Source organism: Diceros bicornis, chromosome 7, assembly GCF_020826845.1.
Source record: "Diceros bicornis minor isolate mBicDic1 chromosome 7, mDicBic1.mat.cur, whole genome shotgun sequence".
NCBI lineage: Eukaryota > Metazoa > Chordata > Mammalia > Perissodactyla > Rhinocerotidae > Diceros > Diceros bicornis.
Window position 1 is genome coordinate 46,125,539 of NC_080746.1, and position 21,643 is coordinate 46,147,181.

The 21,643-nt window shown below is 46.3% G+C and overlaps 1 protein-coding gene across 1 annotated transcript in view; it reads left to right on the plus strand.

Annotated features, from left to right (window-relative positions):
- The window catches only part of ME3 (malic enzyme 3), a 181,774-nt gene that overhangs the window by 122,866 nt on the left and 37,265 nt on the right, over positions 1 to 21,643 (plus strand). The window contains exons 5-6 of the mRNA XM_058545451.1: positions 4,608 to 4,769; positions 14,094 to 14,197. Of these exons, the coding sequence (XP_058401434.1) occupies positions 4,608 to 4,769; positions 14,094 to 14,197 (266 nt within the window). The remainder of the gene's footprint in view (positions 1 to 4,607; positions 4,770 to 14,093; positions 14,198 to 21,643) is intronic.

Genomic DNA, 21,643 nt, shown 5'->3' on the forward strand with positions numbered 1-21,643 from the left:
TCCTCTGCCACTGGGCACCAGCCATTTAGGCATTTCAGCTTGCACTAGATTTCTAGTGCCAAGTGCCTCCCTGTCATGCACAGGCTCATGATACATTAAACTCCTCTGTACTCAGTGTCAGAACTGGATTACCTGGAAAACTGTCTCTGAGGTGGAGATTAGCATATTAGGGAGTACTCTTGGGATCAACACTTCTAGAAGGGAAGGAAGCAGGATAGAGCAGAGGAGAGGCTGGGCTGAGTAAGGTTGCAAGGAAGACATGGGCATGAGGAGGCTCTGGAGCTGGGATGGCCCTTCAAAGTCATCCCAAGTTGGGGCAAGGGAGCCAGGCCTTCAGACTCCTGCATCATTGGTCATTGCTTGAGGGCTGCTGCCCTGACAGTGGGGTGTGACTTTGGGCAAGATGGCTCTCTTCAGTCAAGAAAATTCTCAAAGTGGGCTGATGGGAGAGGAAAATACTATGGGAACTCAGAAGAGGGAATGATAACTTCCAGAAAGGAAGCTTCATGGAAAGAGGTGCCTTTTGAACTGTTCCTGGAGACATGCAAGGTTGGTAGGATTTGAGTCAAGAAGGTATAGGGATTGAGGAATAAAATGGCATGTAGTCAAGAAAGTACAAACCTTATACAAGATTGGAAGTAGTATTTTAGTTTGGATGGAGCATGGAGTGGAGAAAGGGGAAATTCAAAGAGCAGATTGGGCCTAGATCATGGAAGGCCACTCGAAGATGTTTGAGCTTTATTTTATAGGCATCAGAAGCCATTGGAGATTTGGGGGCAAGAAAGTGACAAACCTGGGCATGCTTCGGAAAAATGAAATGAAACGGGGAGAATCCAAGAGTAGAGAGACCAGTCAGGAGATCACTGCAGTGGTCAAGTGAGAGAGGAGTGGGCTGATCCAAGGGAGTAGCAGTGAAGATCGCGGAACTGATGGGAGAGATATGGAGCAGTTCAGATCGGCAGAACTTGGTGACCAGTTGTTTGTGGTTGACTAATGACAGAGAGGAGTCAAAGCAGATTAGACAGTTTTGAACCTGGAGGTTACAGAGGGAGAGAGGACAGCACAAGTAAAAGATTTAAAAGGAGTAAAAAGGAAAAAGAGGATTCATTTGGTTAAGGACTTGGGGAATTTGGGGAAGATTATTAGACACCCCAGTGGCAATATCCAAGAGATAGTTAGCTATAAATGTTATCTGCTTGGAGATGACAGTAGAAGCCCTCGGAATGGATGAAGATATCAAGGTTAGAATGCCGTTGAGCTTTGCATGGGCAGATTTTCTTAAAAGCTGCATTGCCAAGGTCTCCCTTTGGTATCCCTTTATTTTCACTCATTTAATAGATATTTATTGCATGGTCTTTCTGTGGTGATGCTGAACTAGAGAAGGATTAAACAATTGCAAATTCTAATGTGTAATCTTTACCCCAAATAATAATCATTGTTATAATCATAAGAGCGGTGACCATTTACTGATCACTTACTTTATACAAGGCACCTGGTTTTGAAAGGAGACATACATTAATTCATTTCATCTTTACAACAACCTGATGACTTAAATATTATTATTATCCCCATTTTATGGAAAATTTATCAGAAAAATTATCTGTTTACCAAAAATTACATATAGTATGTTATCAAAGGCCTAGATTCAAATACTGGTTATCAAACTCTAAAACCCCTACCATTAACCTTTAGGCTGTTTAATGAGATAAAATTTGCATTTTTAAAAATGTTAAATAAGAACCCCAAGGCTGTCACCATCAAATGTTTAAGTAGCACCTTATGCAGGGCTTGGCAAGCAGTAGGTACTTAATAAATATTTGCAGAAGCCAGGCAGGCAGGCAGGAAGAGTGAACAGGCTAGATGTATGATAGGAGAAGTCACAGTCAATTGTAATGGGCAAGGTTTGCACTGCAGGAGAAAGAGAAGGACTTTCGAGGAGAGAGGAATTTGATGGGTGAGAGATTATAGGTGAGTTCAGAATGTATCTGGCAGGAGTGAGGAGGCCACTGTGGCTAGAGTAGGGAATTGTGCCAATGAGTAGCACGAGATAAGTTTCAGAAGGTATATTGAATTCAGGTCATTAAAGAGCTAAGCATTTTGGACTCTATTCTATAGTTAGAAGTCACTAAAGGTCTTTGAGCCTGGGAATGGCATAATGAAAAAGGGCTTTTGATACAACGAATCCTTCATTGGTTGGTAGGAGAGAATGAAAGGAAGAAAGATGAGAGGCAAGCAGTCTCACCTTTGCAATAACCCAACCGTTAGCCCAGTAGGCTTGAGAGTGGATGACAGATGAAGGTGAGACATTGATTCCTTCAGAGGAGCCAGGCATGCAGTAGGGTGCCCTTGGACATCTCCAGGCTGGGAGGGCAGCTCTGCAGGGCCCCATCACCATCTTGAAAGGCCGGAGAGTTGTAGGAATAACACCCTGGAGTAGTAGCTGATTTCGTCTGTTTAACTCCATGTCACTCTCTGCCCCTCAGCAGAGAGAAATTCTGAGAGGATGGGAACCAGAATAAGGAAGCTTTGACTAGGACAGATGGTAGAGAAATGTTGGGGCACCCAGAGGTTGCTTGAGGACACGGGCTTCAGCAGGGAGAGCTGCCAGGAGGAGATCAGAGCCAGGCCGCAGAGAGGGTGACACTGAGGCAGGGCAGAACTTTGCCAAGAGCACAGGTGGCTTGACTCAGCCCAGTGGGGTGGTGGAAAGAGCCCTGAACCAGGAACAAAGCCTGATGGGAATCCCTACCTGCCATATACACAAGCAAGGTAACCTAGGTCAGTCATTTAATCTTTCTAAGATAACTGATGTAGAAACATCCAGACGAATGCCTGGCACATGGCTACCCCTTAACAAATATGTATAGAACATGAAGGTCTTAGATCTTCAGTTTGCTCACCTGTGAGACGGGATAACAATCTCAGACCTTCCTCCCTGCCAGGCTGTGGAGAAGATGAGATGAGCTGTCGGTTTCGAGCACTCTCCATAGAGGCAGGAGACCAATCTAAGGGGAAATATCATGATCTTCATGGGTCTGTTAAACTCTCCAGAGCCCCCTTTCCAGAAGCGGAGGGGTGTTTTTAAGAATCTCTGTACTGTACCTGTTTCTACCAAAAGGCAGCACCAACCCTTGTGTGCTCTCCCGCCTGGAGAGAGAGAGAATAGGAGTGAGACCCACCATGGACCCTTTGGGTGCTGGATCATAAACTCCTCATCCCATGCGTCGAACTGACCCCTTTTGGTGCCCATGGACAAACACTTGGGGCCAATCAGGACATTCATAGCTCAGAGCTGATCCTAAGTCCTGACCCAAATCCAGGTTCCAGTGGAGGAATGGGTGGCCTTTTAAACTTAACTCATTTAGAGGTGTAGGGACCAGTGATGGTGAGCAGGTTGGGGTGACCTGTAAACAACTTCACTGTCACCCTGAGGGGTTCTCCTTGGCCTTACATTCAAGGCTCTTCACAGTCTCACTCCTGCCTGACTTTCCATTCTCTCCTTTCATGCGACCTGCAGCTCTTTGTTCCCCCCACACAGCCTACATGCCCTCCACCTCTACCCTGGACTTAATTTCCTTTTGCATTAAATGCCTTTCTCCCCAGCCACACCCCCAGTGCTCTTCGTCTGTCTGAGGTCTGGCATGCATATCCCCTCATCCATGAAGGGTTACCCTACAGGAAGTAACTCTCCCTTCTCTCAATCTCCACTGCCCTTGTGCTGTTCCACTGCACTCACGCTTTCCTCCCAGAGTCATGGTTATAAATATATGTGTTCCATCTCTCTTTTCCCCACTTAGTTCTTTAAGGGCTGGGTCCATACATGCTTGTTTTTATGGATGAGCAAACTGATACTTCCTCCCCCAGGATCTGGCACAGTGTTTTATGCAAAGTAGGTGCTTCATCAATATATATTGAAGGAATGAATAAATGAATATCTGTCATAATCATATAATAACTTCTGTCATCAGCTTCACAGCATCTGTGAATTCACAATGGTAAGCCTGGAACTAGCACTATGTCTAGTACCTAGTAGACCCTCTGATTACTTGCCAAAACACAAAGGTAATCCCAGGACAGCTTGAGAACCCTTCTGGTTTCATGTGAAATAGTGACCCTAACAGATGTCCTTTGCAAATTGGATTTATTATACCAGGAGCAGGCCCGAGAGCACTGACACTGGTCTCTAAACCATGGGGTTATAGCACGAACACTTGTTTTTCGTTACTCTTTTCGTTATGTCCTTCCCTGCCTGCCTCCCAAATCTCAAGCTGATAGTGTCTGCTTAGTTTCTTTGAGGGAGAGTGACCAGACGTCGTTTTCCTCCAGCTGTTGCTGCAGCCCCCACCCGAACCTCAGAATGCAGGGCAGGTGTCTGTCATCTCACCTCAGTGGGGTTTCTCACCAGCCTGTCAGAAAGGGGAGGATGGTTGGGAGAAAGACCCACCACCTGCAGCTGAATGAATCCTTATCCCAGTCAGGCTGTTTCAGCCCCCAGCAGAGGCAGTGGACGTCCAGTTGTCAGGCCTGATGTGCTAGGGCTGTTAAAAGGAGCACTTTGTCCCAGGAGATGCTGTCCTTGATTGATGGCACCCTGCTGTGTTTTTCAGGCCGTGGTGGTGACTGATGGGGAACGGATCCTGGGCTTGGGAGACCTCGGCTGCTATGGCATGGGCATCCCTGTGGGCAAGCTGGCTCTGTACACGGCATGCGGAGGGGTCAACCCGCAGCAGTGCCTCCCCGTCCTGCTGGACGTCGGCACCAACAACAAGGTAATAGGGAGCTCTGGGGCCAGAAAGTGGCAGCTGGGATGGGGTGAGGAGCACCTTTGTGGGGTGGTCATATCTACACAGCATTGGGCCATTTCTTTCCTGGGTCCCCTTCACGAGGGCTCTTCCCCTACACAGCTGTGAAGTGGAGGACCTTTCTCCGCTCTGCTTGCCCACCCAGCCCTCCCAGCCCCATTCCCTTCCCCCCACCGTTGCTGGGTCTCCTTGCTCCCATATGACCCCTGCTTGGTCTTTCTTTGCTTCCTTGCTCTGTGACCCCAGGCAGCTTCCATTGCCCTCAAGGCCTCTCTCTGATCCATTAGAGAAGAGGGCTGCTGATGAACGTGGGAGGTGGGAGTGGCTGCCAGGCTGTGTTGTTTCAATATTTTAGAGGCACGTTGCCTCAGTGAAAGGGTTAAAACTCAAAGCACCAGGGCCAAGGGCTGAAATGTCTGAATCAGGCAGAGGAGGGTCCTGCAAGCCCAGGGAGAGAAACTGACCCAAGCTGAGATCCACCTGCAGGATTCCAAGTGGTTTGGGGTTTAAGGAGCTCAAACCCCAGTGAAGAGTTTGTCTGCTCTGGGTACCATCACCCTGGGACATGGTGTTTGTGCATGTCTGTGGTCTCAGCTCTCTGTCTCTGTGTCAGATAACATGGAAAAATATCCAAGAACTCCTTCTTAATGACAGTTATCTCTGAGTTTAAAATCAGTGCATGTTCATCTTTTAAAAATTGAGGAAATCCAGAGAAATGTTAAAAATAAAATATCTGTCACACAACCAGTACTAATCACGTTTACATTTTGGTATATTTCTTTCCAGCCTTTTTTCTCCCAAAGCATTCATAAAAACAGAATTGGGACTATATTGCATATACAGTTTTATATTCTGCTTTTTTAAACTTAATATATGTCATGAGCTTTCTCCCAGGTCGCTAGCCATTCTTCCACAGTGTCATTTTAATAGCTGCCTGATGTATTATAATTTACATAAGAAACCCCCCACTGTCAGATACTTAGGTTGTTTCTAGTCTTCTTGCAAATATAATTGTGCTCTGATATCCATTTTTGCAAATCAGCCTTTGTTTCTATCTCTGATTATTTCCTTAGGATAAGTTCCTAGAAACAGAAATAGTGAGGCAAATGGAATGGTCATTTTTTAGATTCTTGATTCATGTTGTCAAAAAGGTTGTACTCATTTGCATTTGCATTCTCCCTCAAGAAAACTTGCCACGACTCTTTGCATGGCCTGCCTCCTCCCTGGACACCATACATCCCCATTTCTAAACAACAATGAGCACTGTAGCTCCTGGTGAGGAATGCTGCTTATTCATGTTTCGTCCACAGCACAAATGAGGGCTCAGCTGCACAGACCTTGCTGAAGAGCTAGGAAATCATGGGGTGGAAGTGGGATGAGGGAGCATGAGGGAGAGGGAGAAGTACTGGACTGGGAATCAGGAACCTGGTCCCGGTACCACTGATAGCAGGTGAGTGCCTGCACCCGTCTAGACTTGATCTCTTCAGGTACAATGAGGGACTGGACCAGAAGGTTTCTGAGTGTTCTTCCACCTCTCAAGCTCTTCTCCATATGCCTCCCCACCAGCCTGGGAGATGGGAGGCTGGATGGTGGCACAAGCCTTGCAGTTGCTCATCAAGACCAGTCTTCAAGGTTTGCTCTGCACAGTGGTTCCTTTCCCCGGCCAGATGCCTGGGTTTTGCTGAAATTGTCCATTGGTCTCAAAGAACGCCTGTGGAATCACGCATGTGTGGATGAGTGTAGCAGACTTTGTTTTATTCTTCCCTTCCAGCACCTCCTGCTGAGTTCCAACTGGATTTAATTGAGACCTTCACTCTGTCTCTCCTAAAAGCTGGCACTAGGCAAGAAATGGAACAGCTTGAGTCTGATTCTGAGGCGACTGCATCCTCTGGAAGGGTGATGGTTGCCTCTAGTAGGTGCATTAAGATCCTTTGTTGTTGAAGGTGCAGCAGCCAGCAATGATGTGCTGAAGTTTAGAGCTGGCCCCAACTTGTTAACGAACCCACCAGAAAAGATGGCAGGAAACTATGAGTAATCATGGCCAGGCCATTTTCGCAGACCACCCTGGTTAAGCCTGACAGTAACCCTGTGAGTGGAACATGGATTATTACCCTCTTTTTAGAGTGGAGGAAACTGAGGCCCAGAGAGAGAATTTGCCCAAGAAGATCTGCCAGAAGTGGCAGGGCTGGGATCCTGCCCCACGTCTGAGGGCTCCTCTCCCCACTCCACACCCACACTGCCTGCTAGGGTTTCTGTTGCTTTTTAAGTAAAGGTCATTTCTTGATTTTTAGAATTTTTCTTACTAAAGTAACTTTAAAACATTATTCAAGATTTTTAAAGAAAATGGAAATGGCATTTCTCCCACAATGCTACGTTTGTGCTCCCTTCCAATATATATCTATGTTCATACATAGATGTAGTTATTACCTGGGTATAATCATAATGTGCTTGCAATTTTGTCCTAATTTTTTCTATGAAAATTTTATTTTGTGAACACTTTCTCTTTACTTACTTAACAAAAGTTTATTGAGTGTTTAGTAGGTGTTGGGCACTCTGCTAGGCATGAGGGAGATAAATGAGAGCCAGACGTGGGTGGAATATTCTAGCTGTCAGTGTTTCAACACTGTCACCTAATTGATCATTTTAATGGCTAATGTGTTACATCTACTCAAAGTGTCTGCTTCTCCCACTGGGCCTACTCCCTTCTGTCAGGAAGGACCAGAGTATTCCCCAGCTGGGAGGAGGGAACACAGCCTGACCTGCCCTGCAACACCATGGGGGTGAGAGAAAGCAGTTCCCACCCAGTCCAGCAAGACCACTACTGGCATCTGCAATGTGCCAGGCATAGCTCCAGGCCTTTAGACATTTTAGTCTCATTTAATTTTTACAACAGCTGTGTGAGAGATTGTTCTCCCCATTTTACAGATGAGGAAACTGGGACTGAAACATGTTAACTATTTACCTCAGGTCCCACAGCTCTAAGCGTCAGATCTGGGGTTGAACCCAGGTCTCTCTGGCTGGCCTTGTCCGCCACGGCGCACTGCTCTAAGAGGTCGGGTATTGGTTAATGAAGCCTGGGAAAGTAGATATTTCACACGGTGGGGGTCCATGGACACTAAGGATCAAGTCAGATGTACTAATGCTGTTTCCACGGTCCTCCCCCTCCAAAGAAAGGCAAACTCGCACCAGACCCTCTTCAAAAAACCCAGGACACAAAAATCCCGAGTTATACAGTGGGAACGTTGATTTATCTCTTTTCAGATGGAGTCACTGTGTGATCTCCCACACCACAGTTCTTTTTAAAAATGAGTCAGTTTGCAAGATTTTCCCCCTAGAAGTCTTGGGGCGCGTCTCTGCCCGAGAGCAAGAAGGGAGGGAGGCTCAGCCCTGCAACTTTCATCTCAGTGTCAGTGCAGCAAGGGTGATGCTATGCGGCTTTTGGGTGTCAGAATAACTGGATCATCTGTGTGTATGTCTCTACAAAAACTCCTGCAGCAACAGCAGCTTTAATCAGAGTCAAAGAAAACATCCCTCCAGGTTTCCTGTTGCGGGAAAACACCTGCTGTTTGCAGCCCTGAAACTCTGAGTCACTTTACCTGCCGACACCAAGGAGGTGTGGAAAAATAAATATGTGGGGCAGTGATCCCATGAAGAAGGGACATCCCATGATTAAGTTCCAAAGGGGCAGGGTGAGGGGGCCCTCTCAGTTATGCAGAGCACCTGTCTCGGCCCTCCTCATCATGGCCGTGTAGGGATTGGTTTGTGCATTTTGTTGCATCCACACCCAGCAGATAGAGTCACAGACTGTCCACATTAGAAGGGACCTGAAATACTTCTCATTCAACTCCCTAGCTTCACATGGGAAAAAGGTCCCAGAGCAGAAATGGCTTCCCTTAGGTTTGAGTCCAAGCCCAGTGCTTGTCCCACTCTATGCTAAAGGTCCTGCAGGGCAGCCCGGGGGGCTTGGCTTTAAAATGACGTCCTAAGCCCTAGAGGTCTTCTCCTGGCAGAAGTCTTGAGCCTCAATGGCTTCACTTCGCAATGAGATGCTGTGTGAGTCTCTGTGGAACTGACTAATCGGGGGTTGGAGGGGAGTTGTCTTGGCTTGAGGAGACAAACACAGGCACAGATAATCGACGGAGCCTGGTAAATGGTGCCTTGGGTTGTTACTGGATGGCTGAGGAATCGTGGGATTGCCAACAGAGCTGGATGTTGAAGGGCTTCTTCCACCTTGCAAGATGGTCATTACTGCAGCCAATAGAGTCAGCATTCACCACGTGGTGCTATCAGAGGCGCTCGCTGTCCGTGCACATGTGATAAATGAGGGTGTGCTACCTAGGATCTTTGTAGCTTACCCTTGGGCTTAACTGAGCTCCCAAAGAAATGCCTGGTGGACAGAACTGCCGCCCTGAGAAGGGAAGTGCACTGTGTCCACGGCATGAACCCAATCCCATGACCTCCCCAGACCTCAGATGCTCTCTGAGTAACATCTTTGTGTGCCTGTTGCTACGGCAAGATAAATATTTTTCGGGGCCAGGAGGTTCATCTCTCTTCCAGCTTAAACCTAGTGGTCACTGACATGGCAAGTGAAGAGGAGGAAACCCGTTTTGTTTGCCATGACATTTCGTCTCCAAGACAAACCTTGGAGAGCTGGGCAGACAGCCATAGAGGCATATTCAACACTCAGGCAGAGGAGAAAGTTCTAGTTAACCTGCTTTGGATAAAGGCCTTAACCCAGAGTTATAGTTATAGACTTAGGTCCAAAGGGACCTTGGCGACTATCTAACAGAGGGGAAGCAGCAGGGCTCAGAGGTGGGTAAGCTGGGAAGACCCTTGGTCTAGAAGCCATTGTTTCCACCCTGTTGCTCCCACCAAATTTGTTTTGTGACCTTGGCAGCTCATTTAACCTTTCTGGGCCTCACAAACTCATTTGGAGAAAACTGAAACAAGTGGTTTCTAAGACCTTCATAGTTCTTCATTGAAGATGTCCTTCGCCCAGTCCTGGGACTCATGCAGTTCACATCAATAAACACTTCTTAAGGGCCTGCCCTGCGCCAGCATTGTAGAAATTACTGGCGAGACGCAGGGGACTAAGGACGCTTTCCTCAAAGAGCTGGCATTATGCCGTAGAGATCATTATTATCCCCATTTGACAGAGAAGAGAAATGGAGAGAGAAGTAAAATACCTTGCCTAAAGTCACAGAGCTAGCTCAGTGACAGAGCCGACATTCAAACCCAAAGCGGTCTGATTCCAAAGCCCAGAGCACCCTTCTGATTCTAAAGCCAGGCCACACTAAGGGTGCTCAGAGAGAGCATCCTGACCAGGGCCGCCAGGCCGGCAGTGCCCTTAACTATGCAGTACACTGCCTCCCAACTTCAAGATTCCTTCTGTCGCTCTTCATAGGGCTACCAAATTTAGCAGAGAAAAATATAGCACACCAGTTAAATTTAAATTTCAGATAAATAGCTAATCATTTTTTTAGCGTAGTATTACATGTTCCATGCAATACTTGGGATATATTTAGACTAAAAAAAAATTATTGCCTATTTGAAATTCAAATTTAACTAGGTGTCCTATATTTTATCTGGCAATACTACCTGCTGAAAACTTCTCTTCTTAACATTTTTGTGAGGAAGTCAAGGATAGAGGAGGGCTGAGGGAGAGGGTCCGGGCTAGTTAACAGTCCCACACTTGGCTTGCACTCATTCTTACAGCTGAATTACTCTGTGGGACACTGGGCAGAATGTGGACTTCTTGTCTTGGAACAAGACAACCCACTACTACCGAACTCTTCCAGGAGGACCTGGCAGAGGGTGAGGAGCCTCCCCCAGGTTTCCTGCTCCCTACAGTGTCGAATGATGAGGTGGAAAGGACGCTGTCATGAGACCCAGTCAAAGCAAGGCTCAATTTCAGCTTAGCCACTTTCTGGCTGTGTGAGCTTGGGCAATTTATTTAAACCCTTGAACTCCACCTTCCTCATCTGTCAAATGGGGATAAGAATATGTCAGACAAAAGGATCAAATTACTTTAGATTCAGAAGGAGTGAATTATTTGAAAGTTCTATACAAATATAAGCAGCTGTTTTTTAGTGTCATCTCCATATAGATACTTTTGTTCCAATTTGTGTGTGTGCTTAGTTTTAAAGCATAGAATGTTTTAGTATAAAGGCAAAATATAAAGACTTTTAAAAAGTTTTTATAGGCACCCTTATATCTCAGCAGTACCTCATTATGGTTGACCTTTGATCTTCAATGCAGATACACTGAGAAGTTTTTGGAAAATCCTAAAATTCTTCAGTACCACTGGAGAATGTGCCTCGCTCCAGAAACCTCATATGCAGCACTGAGGAATTCACTCTGTGTTGCCTGATGCACAGCGAGTGAAATCTGTGACTTGGCAACATTTCAAATTATAACTCACTGTGGACCCTTTAATCTCTATAAGAACTAAAAAAGTGAATATTTTATGCAAATGCCAAGAGTTAGACTATTTTTGTCATTTTTGTGTATGCCCTTCCAGGCTGTATGTGTGTGTGTTTCAGATAGTTGAAATTATATCTGTGCAATCCTGCTTTTTTTCACTTTAAATCATCTCATAAACGTTTATCCAGGTGGCTGCACAATCTTAAAAACCACCAGTTGTAATGACTGCCTAGCTGTCTGTTGAGTTGTTATACCATCATTTACTTTATTGTTCCCCCTTGGCTGGATGGTTGCTGCCTCTAAGTGGACTTTAGATGGTCACTTTGAAGGTGGCACGTGGAAGGGTAGGCACCATATATGTCCCACTCTCGTCCTTTAGTCGCCCTCCCAGCCCACACACACACAAGCACCAGGGCAGAATGCTAAAGAATCTCTAGGATGTATAATCCAGGGGTGAGGAGAGTGAGAAAGAAGGTTAGCACCCACCCTCTTTCTAGTGTAGACTTGTGGTGCCTTGGAGAGAGCGCTAAACCCACCTCCAAGTACGTGGACCCAGGACTGGGTGGAGGTGGGGAAGGCAGATATTTCCTGTTCTTTTCTGTCCCCTACACCTTTGCCCACGCACCTCCTACAGCACCACCAAAACAATATGGACTTAGAGCAGCGTCTTTAACAAAAACAATTCAATTCTGGTTGATGCGCAAAAGAGGTGCCTAAGCAGCGTGGCTCGGAGGTTAAGGTCATAGACTCTGGAGCAGGCAGCCTGAGTCTGAATCCTGACTCCTCCGCTTACCTGCCCAAGGTCTGGGCATCTCATTTACCTCTCTGTGTCTTGTTCCCTCATTTGTAAAATAGGGGAACATAATAAGACCTACTTCTGTCCGGTCAGGTCCTCCAGGAGACAGATGTGTGAGAAGTTTATTGGGAGGAGCACCTGTGAAGAATAAAGGGAAGGAGCAGGAATAGTTGGTGGGTGAGTGGGGCCTTCAGACTAGGATGCAGGTCTGTCACTTGTGAAAGGAGAGAAGGAAGGAGGGAGCAGAGTAAGAAGAGGTCGCCTGCAATGCAGCCCTGGGAAAGTATCAGGCCAATGGGAAGTCCTTGAGCAAAAATTGCCTGAGAGGAGCCTTGGCTGGGCAGGACTGGCCCACCCTAGCAGCCTGCCATGCTAAGTCATTAGCTGGGAGCAGCCCAGGGAGAGTGTGGCAGCTGAAGGCTGTCCACCAATTACCCTTCCTCAGCAGATTCTCTTAACGGAGTTTTGAGCCACACACCTCCGTGGCTGCATACCTCATAGGGGAGATTCAAGAACCTGGAATATTTCTTAGCACGTGGCACATAGGAAGTGCTGTGAAAGTTAAAGCTGCTGCCATTACTTTATAGCATATGTTATAATTCACAAAGCTCTTTCACATATATTATTTTATTTAATCATCGCAATGACCTTGCGCAGCTGGTATTTTATCCATATTTGACAAATGAGAAGGCTCAGAGAGGTTACGTGGTTTGCTCGAGGTCACACAGCTAGTCAGTGGTGGAGTTGAAGATAACACAAAACCTTGTCCTCAAGGTGCTCATATTTTGGTGATATAGACATAAAAAGAGATAATCTCTGGAGACCCTAACACATGGAATTACTTCCTGTTTCCTAACCACACCAGGTACTTTTTCCTCCTCTTTCTCCAGCCCCCAACCTTTCTTTGTGCTGACTTCTCAGCCTGGGGGCCCCAGCTCACCTGTCAAAATCTGCCCATCTTTTACTGCCTGACCGTTTCCTCCATGAGACAACCGTCACCATCCCACAATTGGAATTACTTCAGTGCTTCTCTGTGCTTCCACGTGCTTCATTCCAATGCAATGTCACTCTGCCCTGTAGTAGAGCTTGTTAGTTTACTCATCAGCCAGTGCAGTAGATTGTGAGCACCTTAAAGGTAACAGCCATTTCTTACTCATCTACAAATCCCTCGCAGGGCCCAATGTCAGCAGTGATAGATGATCGGTAAATGTGTCATGCATGAATGAGTCCACTGATTCTGTGCAAGAGTGTGTCTTTGGGGGCGGTATAGAAGACATGGAAAGTTGGCCAGTGGGAGTGGTCATCAGACCAAAGCAGACACAGAAGGTGACCAAACAGTATGTGAATGCTGTGACAGAAAAAGCTACAGGAGGTGGAGTGGGGGGGTGACCTAATACAGGCTGGCATTTAGGTGGACATCTTTCTTGAATTGAAATTTCTGGTTATATCATTCTATCCTTGTATCCCCAGGGCCTAGAACAGTGCCAAGCACATGGTAGGTATTAAGATTTCATTGAATGAATGAATTAATGAATGAATGAAATGTTTTCTAATTCAAGTCCAAATCAGTCGCTTTGGACAAGAACCAATATCTCAATCCAGATGCTGCCTATGGCAGATCTCAACCAGAAACAATTCTGCCCCTAAGAAGACATTTGGCAATGTCTAGAGACAGTTTTTATTGTCACAACTGGTGGTGCTACTGACTTCTAGCAGCTAGAGGCCAGAGATGCTGCTAAATATCCCACTATGTGCAAGTCAGCCCTCATATCAAAGAATTATCCAAGCCAAAATGCCGGTAGCACCACTATTGAGAAACCCTGAAATAAATCCAGAGCCTGCAGCCAAAGGTTGGAAGACAGTGCCTGAGAGAGGCTTGCCTAGTTCAAAGCATTCTTGGTTCCTAAAGTGGAGACCACCTGGGAGTCAGTGGCTTAGCCTCCAGACCCTTCCAGAGATGACACTTAGGGAGGTGGGAGGGCAGCCGGCTTTCTCCTCCCTTCTCCTCTCCCACCCCCTGGTCCTTCCTGCTAAACCAAGACACTTGAGGAAATGGATGCTGTCTGTTCCAGGAGCTGCTCAGAGACCCTCTGTACATTGGCCTGAAACACCAGCGTGTGCACGGGAAGGAATACGACGACCTGCTGGATGAGTTCATGCAGGCCGTGACAGACAAGTAAGTGGGTCAGTTTGTCCCTTTTAGAAGAGGACTTTTAAGAGATAGCATGACTAAAGGCAATACTAGTTTTGACAGATACACAAACAAGAGGCAGTAGATGCATGCTTTTCCAGGTGGTCTGAAAATTCCAATCTTGACCCCCTGTACTTGGAAGACTCAAAGCTGAATGGGCTCATTCTCTGGGAGAATCTTTGGGAGCAGACAGAAGAGGGCAGAGGGTTGATAGCTGAAGGACTGTGATCTGGATTAGTTAAGTATCTGATGTCCCGGAGGAAATCCTCCTTGGCCTGAGCTCTTCTGGGATGTTGACATGAATAGGAACATTGTGAGTGATGAAAAAAAGTGTGCCCTTCTGACGAAATGGCTTTGGAAGGCAGCTTGTCACGTTAGTCATCATTTTCCACCTCTATGTGAGGACCAGGCAGTGTTAATGAGCAACCATAGCAGGCCACATGGGCTCTGGGCCTGCGAGAATTATGAGGTGTCATCTCTGCACTAGGGTGTGCAATATTGTTGGCTTCCATCCCCCTCGCCTACCCCATCTGTCTGCCATCGTAGCCACCTGCTCACCTGCTGTGGCTGACATGCTGCTGGGATGGCATCCTGATAACAGCCCCCCAACCCACCTACCTTTAGTCTTACAGGCAAGTCAGTCAAGACAGAGGTTCAGCAGCTCAGCAGGCCCCTGCAAACCAAGCAGGTCCCCTTCTCGCTTGAAAACCTCCAGCCCTTCTTGCTATCCCAAGAGTGCCCAGGTATGGCAGAACCAGCCTGGATGTCCTTGGCAAAGTACTCCCTTGCCCAGTTCAGCCACTCACGCCAGAGCAGTGGGCTGAAGTGGGAGCTGCTCTGGCCTCTGCAGCCCATGAAGTCTCATTTGGGTGGGCTTTGGGGGTGGGCAAACTGACCCCACCACTTCCAGGTTACTGAACTTTTAAGTCTCTTTATCTGGTATCCTTCTCTGGGGATAAGAAGAAAGCATTTTATTATTGTTGTGTTTTTTGTTTTGGTTTTTTAAGATGAGAGAATATAATATTTAGTTATATGGGATGGGAATGATCTTGTAGAAGAGGAAATTAGTAATGGGGTGTGGGGGCAAAAATTCTCGAGTAAGCGAGAGGCAATCTAGTGCACACCTGGAGAGCATAATCTTAGATAAGAGCACAGAAGCCCATCCTCAGGGAGAGAGGGAAGGCAGGGCATTGGGCACAGATGTGGGCAGGTGGGTAGATGTGGTGGGGGAGCATGTGGGAGCCCCATCGGAGGAAGGCAAGGTCATCCACTGAGAGAGAGGATGGGACAGAAGTGGTGGAGGTTTAAGGATGGAGGAGGTATGACCTAGAGTGTCCAACTAGAGGAATCAACTAGAGAATGATTGCTGGGTAGCTTCATGGGCCCCCCTGAGGTTGCTGCTCATGAGTGTAACTTAGTTCAATTAACCTATTTCTGTGTTTTTCTCTAGCCAGTTTCAACTGGATGCAGGGCAGGAAGAGGCAGAGAGTAGGATTTAATCAGGCTTGGGATTTTTGCCAGGCAAGAGAGAAAGAAATTGAGAGTGTATTCCACGGGATGATTATAATGATGTGTCATGAGATCTAGACTGGATAAGAAGGGACATGAGGACGTGGTGGAGGGGAGGGGTAAGGGACAGTGGTATGGTCAGTGGACGGGAAGTCCTGATGAGGCCTAAGAATTACTGAGTTGGGTACTAGGTGGAATGAGCTGGAAAGAAAGGAAATGGTAATGAGAAAGTTAGGTGAGAAGAGGAAGAAGCTGAAATCAGAAGCTGAGATTGTGGAGGAAGTGCTGTTATTGAGTATTGAGATGTGACCACCAAAGCAGCTAATTCAAGGGTCAGCTGCGTTAATAGAGGCATATCATCTAGAACAAGACAGGTGAATGTCCCACTTAATTCTCCCCATTTCAGACCATCCTGAATATGACATTCAGTTCCAGACAAGATACTTCGAAGGTCACAAATTACCTAAAGTGCCTCTTGAGAACAATAATCATGACAGTGACGGGGACCAAAGGCTTAGCCTAGTGGAAAGAAGACTTAGGGATTGCTGTGTCCATATCAGGGGTGCAGTACTCCCTCTAGATATCTGAAAGCTGTTCTTCCAGAAGAGGACTGGACTTGTTTCCTTATACCCATATGGAGAAGAACTAATTGGTAGAATGCCAAAGGAGGCAGTTTTCAGCTCAAAATAAATCAGAGCTATCCCACAGTGTACTAGACTCCCTGTGGAAATGAGTTCCCTGTCACAGAAAGAGTTCAAGGGTAGGTTGCATAGCTTATTATAGGAGGTGCTATTATAAGAAGTAATTTAAGCATCAGATGCTCAAGATGCCTTTCCACCCCAGTATTCTTTTGGATCTCTTAAGAGTCCTGCATGGGTGGCAGGATAGGTATTATTATTTCCATTTTATGGAGAAGGAAACTGAGGCCCTGAGGGGCTAAGGAACTTGTCTCAGGTCACCCAGTATCTGGCAAGACTGCAGGTTGAACCTGGGTTTGCTGATTCCGAGGCCAGACTGCTTTCTACAATGCTGAGTTACCTGTGAATGAAAAGACAAGGGAATGAAATTGGCTTTGAGAGCCCATTTTTTGCTTCCCGTTTTCAGGGCTGACTGCTTATCTAATGAGTCAGTAGTCACTCTGTGATTACCCGCAGAGAAGTCTTGCTATTCGTGTGAGAAGGTTAAAAAAACTAGGATGTGAGAGGCTCTTCAAATTATCATCAAACTCAGTTCACAGACACACGGGCAGTCCAGGGGTGAACCCTTGGGGAGAGGCGTGCGTCAGCCAAGAGGAATGTGTCCTTAAGTGGAAAAGATGATGGGCTGACAGTCGGTTGTTTTGACTTTCTAGTAAGCTAAAGCAGATGTTGCTGTGGATACTGTAGGTGGGGAAAGAGCTGGTCTCCCCAGGCGCTCTCAGGAATATAGTAGCCCCAAGATGGAATGCCCGGCTTAGGGGTGAGTCAGCAAACCTGAAGCCAAACACAAGGTATTTTAAGAAAGAACCTTGGGAAACAGTGACTCCTGCCTTCAACATCTTTGTCTCTTTCCAACATCCTGCTAATAAAAAGATCCACCTTCTTGCCCCTACCCACTAATCGGGGTGTGTCTTAAGATTTTTTGGTGTGAAAAAGAGTCACTATGGCTTAGTTAACATCCTGGGGTTTGGCCACTGGAGAGGGCCCACGAGGGCAGAAGGAATCTCCATGTCAGTCTGTGAACCCAGCAACAGATGACTGCGAGTGTCCTACTCGCAGCTGAGACAAAGCCTGACGTTCCCGTGATGAAGACTAGTGGTTTCATTCTTTCTGCTTGTTCCCTGCCATGCAGTGGGATACGGAGCTTGCATCTGAGTGACAAATCTTCCCCGATGGTTTCCACTTACATTGTTCATTTCTGTTACTTACAGTAGAATGGATGAGAATGGTCTGATTAAGTCTGCACCTGGAGCCCTCGCTCTGTCTGATGCTTGGCCTGGGTTGGACAGAAGTTTGATGTCAGCAGCAGCTTCAGCCTTTAAGCAGGCCAGGAAAGGAAACCACCCCCTTTCTCTCTGTCTCCCCAAACCCTAAAGGTAGAGATTGCTAATCTGCTGAAATAAGAGTGACAAAGAAGGGAAATGATAGTTTTAAAAAAAAATGTCATCTGCTTTTTAGCTCCAGGAAAATTTCTTTCTTTTTTCTTCATCTTTCTATCTCTGATTTTCTATTTCTCTCCCTCTCTCTCTCCCCCTCTCTCTCCCTCTCTCTCTCTCTGTCTCTCTCTCTCACACACACACACACACACACACACACACACACGCACGCACCATCTTACACTTGATACCTGAGGCTCACACTGTAGTGGGACTGGCACAGTATAACTTCCACCACATTCTACTAGTTAAAGCAAATCACAGGTCCATACCAGATTCCAAGGGAGAAGATAACACACGAACATAAATTCTAGAAGGCATGGTTCATTGGAGAGCCGCTAATGTAACAGACTACCACACCCTGTCCAGCCTGGGAGGGACAAGGAATAGGGCAGCCAGCATTATAGGAGACTGTGCTCTGGAAATGCAAGAAGGGCAGAGAAAAGAATAATGGTTACTTATAGAAGCAGGGAAATGTATCATATAAAATTGACAGTCATCTACCAAGTGCCTGCTGTATATAAGATGTTTGCCAGGCATGGTCAGCAATCCATGGAGAAATAAGCAGTCCTGCTCTCAAGGAGCTTTTTACGCAAAGACATTTTTATGTATCTACTGGAATTGAGAGCTGATCTCTAAGTTTTCTTACCCTCTGAGTCTTTGTCTAAGTCTGGAGCTCAAGAAGAGTTCTAGGGTAGAAATATAAAGTTGGGAGTTGCCAATTCATAGATGGTATTTAAAGTCAAGGGAATGATTGAGTTCACCTAGAGACAGAAGAGAAAAAGGAGATTGTGGCTCACCACCATTTTCTGAACTGTGCGTTACGAGTCAAAGTGTTCAACAAAATTTAGGATTAGACTAGGATATTGTTGGTAGGAATGGCAAGGAGGGTAAAAAGGTTTCATTCCTTGTGCCAGCTCTGATTGCTAGGATTCCAAGGCCTCTCTAGGTTCAACAGGGCAGAGTGTCATGGTTGATTAGCAATGTCTGCCCTGAGCAGGGGAATGAGGCATGCAGCATGTGTGCTATGCTTTAGCAGTCCTGGTTCTGTGAGGAGCTAGTGGCCTAAGCGTCTGCTACTCTATGAGCACTCACACTTGCTGGTCCTTCTGTGACTCCTACAGCATTTCAATAGCAACTCAGAGGCCAAAGGAACTTGAAGGTTGAAGATTTTTCTTCTCCAGGTGTTCAGGATATTTCAAGAGCTAAACCAAGCCTGTCTGTTTGGTCCACATGAAACTGCAGCTGCTGCTTCTGAGTTACAAAAACATTCAGGAATACACTCCCTTGGGTACACCCCAGCCCCATGCCTGCCCCCAACCCACTGTGGAACAAAGCAGTGGATCAAATAAAAATAGGCATGTCAATACTGGACTGTGGTTCCCAAAGCTGGCTTGGCATCCAAATCACCAGGGGAGTTATCAAGAATACAGACTCCAGGCTCCTATGCCAGTAGGCCTGGATTGAGGCCTGAGCATCTGTATTTTTGATGCTTTCCTGATGCTTCTGATAAAGGTATGCAAAGATTGAAGTTCGAGAAACTCTGATGAACTATATCCCCAGAAGAGGTGTGTTTCAAGTGGCCCTAGTTCCCCCAACTTTCAGAGTCAGACTGGAGCCTGAGGTGAAGGTTAAGGCCCAAGACACAGAGACTTTCCACATGTCTTTCCACCAGGGATCTACATGAGGAAAGACCCAGCACATTCTCTGAGCTAACCCTACCATGGCGGTCCATCTTGACAATGCACCTGCTGCTCTGACAGTTTCCTTCCAGTCTGAAAACCTCCTGAGCAGGGCTGTGCCTGCTGCTTCTGCTGGAATCCCCTTTGCCCTGAGGAACGTGAGCTGCTTTCAGGCCTGGCATAGTTACATTTCCACATGTGAGGAACGTGCTCACACATCTGGGCACCCCAGCCTGGAAGACACATCATGGGATGGGATCAGACCTGCCTCTCTCCACTAACTAGGCACAAGCTCAGGCCTGATTCCCCAGCCTTACGCTTTGACTTTGTGACAGCTAATGAGTTTGAAAGAGGGAGATGGCAAATGTATTAGTTAGGTAAAGACAGTTGTGACTGTCTTGTTCAGGGGATTTCTTATAAAAAGCTTGCTGTGGAAGTACAGAAACTCACATCATCCTCCCAACAAATATGTCTATTTTTTGGAATTTGATTTTTCAAACTTGTCCCACGAGGGGGTGCATTTTTCTGGCGAAGAGACAGGAGCAGCAGGGACTGCGTCCAGCACTCTGGGACCTGAGCTTTATTTTCACCACTGAGGTGAGAAAACTCATCATAGAAGCTCTTAGAAAGCTAGGAGCAGCACAAACAAATAATGTATCTAGTCACGCTTATCCGGGGCTTTTGAATAATGATTACATGCCCAATATCCTACTAGGCACTGAAATGAGATTCAAAAGAAAGAAATGATGTGGGCCATGTCCTCATGAATCTTACAGACCTTCCGAGAAGACAAAATTTTGAACAGGAAATAATTAGAGAAGAGTTAAGTACTCAACTGTTTGGTGTTGACCTTCGATTCAATGGGAATTCAGGGAAAGGCACAATCAGAGATGACTGGGAAGAGATGGAAATTATACAAATTCAGGGTCAAATTTGACTAAGCAACAGGAGAAAGAATGCATTCCATATATTCCATATAGATGATAACATCATGAGAAAAGCAAGAACACAAGGAGTATGCAGAAGACTCTAGAAGCTTGGCCCCAATAGAAATGAATGTTTATTGGTTCAAAATAAGGTTAAGTAGGAATGGAGCAGGGTATAATAGGCCATGAAACCCAGGCAGAAGTTCATAATTATTAGAGCTCAAAAGAGGAAAGGGCTTCAGCCTTCTCATCCAGTGATTTTTAAACCAAGCTTCCCCATTCCCCAGGCCTTTACAGAGGTGTTTCAGGGGTGCTCTAAATGAAATATTTCTCACCAACCATATAAAATTTAAACACTTGAAGAAACACTTCATTGTTTTTAATTGCTTTCTGTATCAGGGTTCTGCTCAAGATTTCATTAATTAAAGAATTCTTCTGCTAAGAATGTTTGAAAACTACCGAGCCACACAAGACCTTATTTGGGACTTGATACAGAGAACAATAGTGAAGGTTCTTGAGCAGCAGGAGTATTGAAATTGACGGGATGTGGGAGAAGATTAGAACAGAAGCCATAGAAGTGCCCCAACTGGAATTCTGCCCTCTCAGGGAAAGCTGCGCTGACAGCCTGGCTTGAAACTCTTTCCCTGTCTGTAATCATAGAGTAACTTATTGGTCATGTAATTCATTGGGTAATGTATCCTGCACTGCATTGTGACATCTCTTCTTTAATTGTCTAGAGCTTTTCTTTAAAGCTTGTTTGGTCTTTAACTTTTCACAGTCAGAGCAAGACGTGCCTGGACTGTTGTAGAGGGGATCAAGCCTCAGCATGGGCCAGACTAGATGGACTTTGTGGATCATTCCTTCCCCAGGTCCTATGACTCTGTCACTTCTCTACCAGACTGGTAGTTCCTGGGGGGCAGGGAGCATGATTTTACTCTTGGTGGGCCCACAGTAAATGGTGAGGGTAGGAGTTGGGTGGTTGATTGGCTGGTTGAGGGATTGAAAGCCTCCACCAGGCTACCTATCGATTAGAGTGGACTGGAGGTTAGGAATTTGACCACATCTGAGGAAGCTCAGAGGACGGAACTTTGGGACTCCTTCCAGCTTGAAGAAGCAGTACAGTTTTCCAGTCTCAGCCTGTTGTAGTTAATTGTTGCCAGTCCAGGTCCTACAGGGTCGC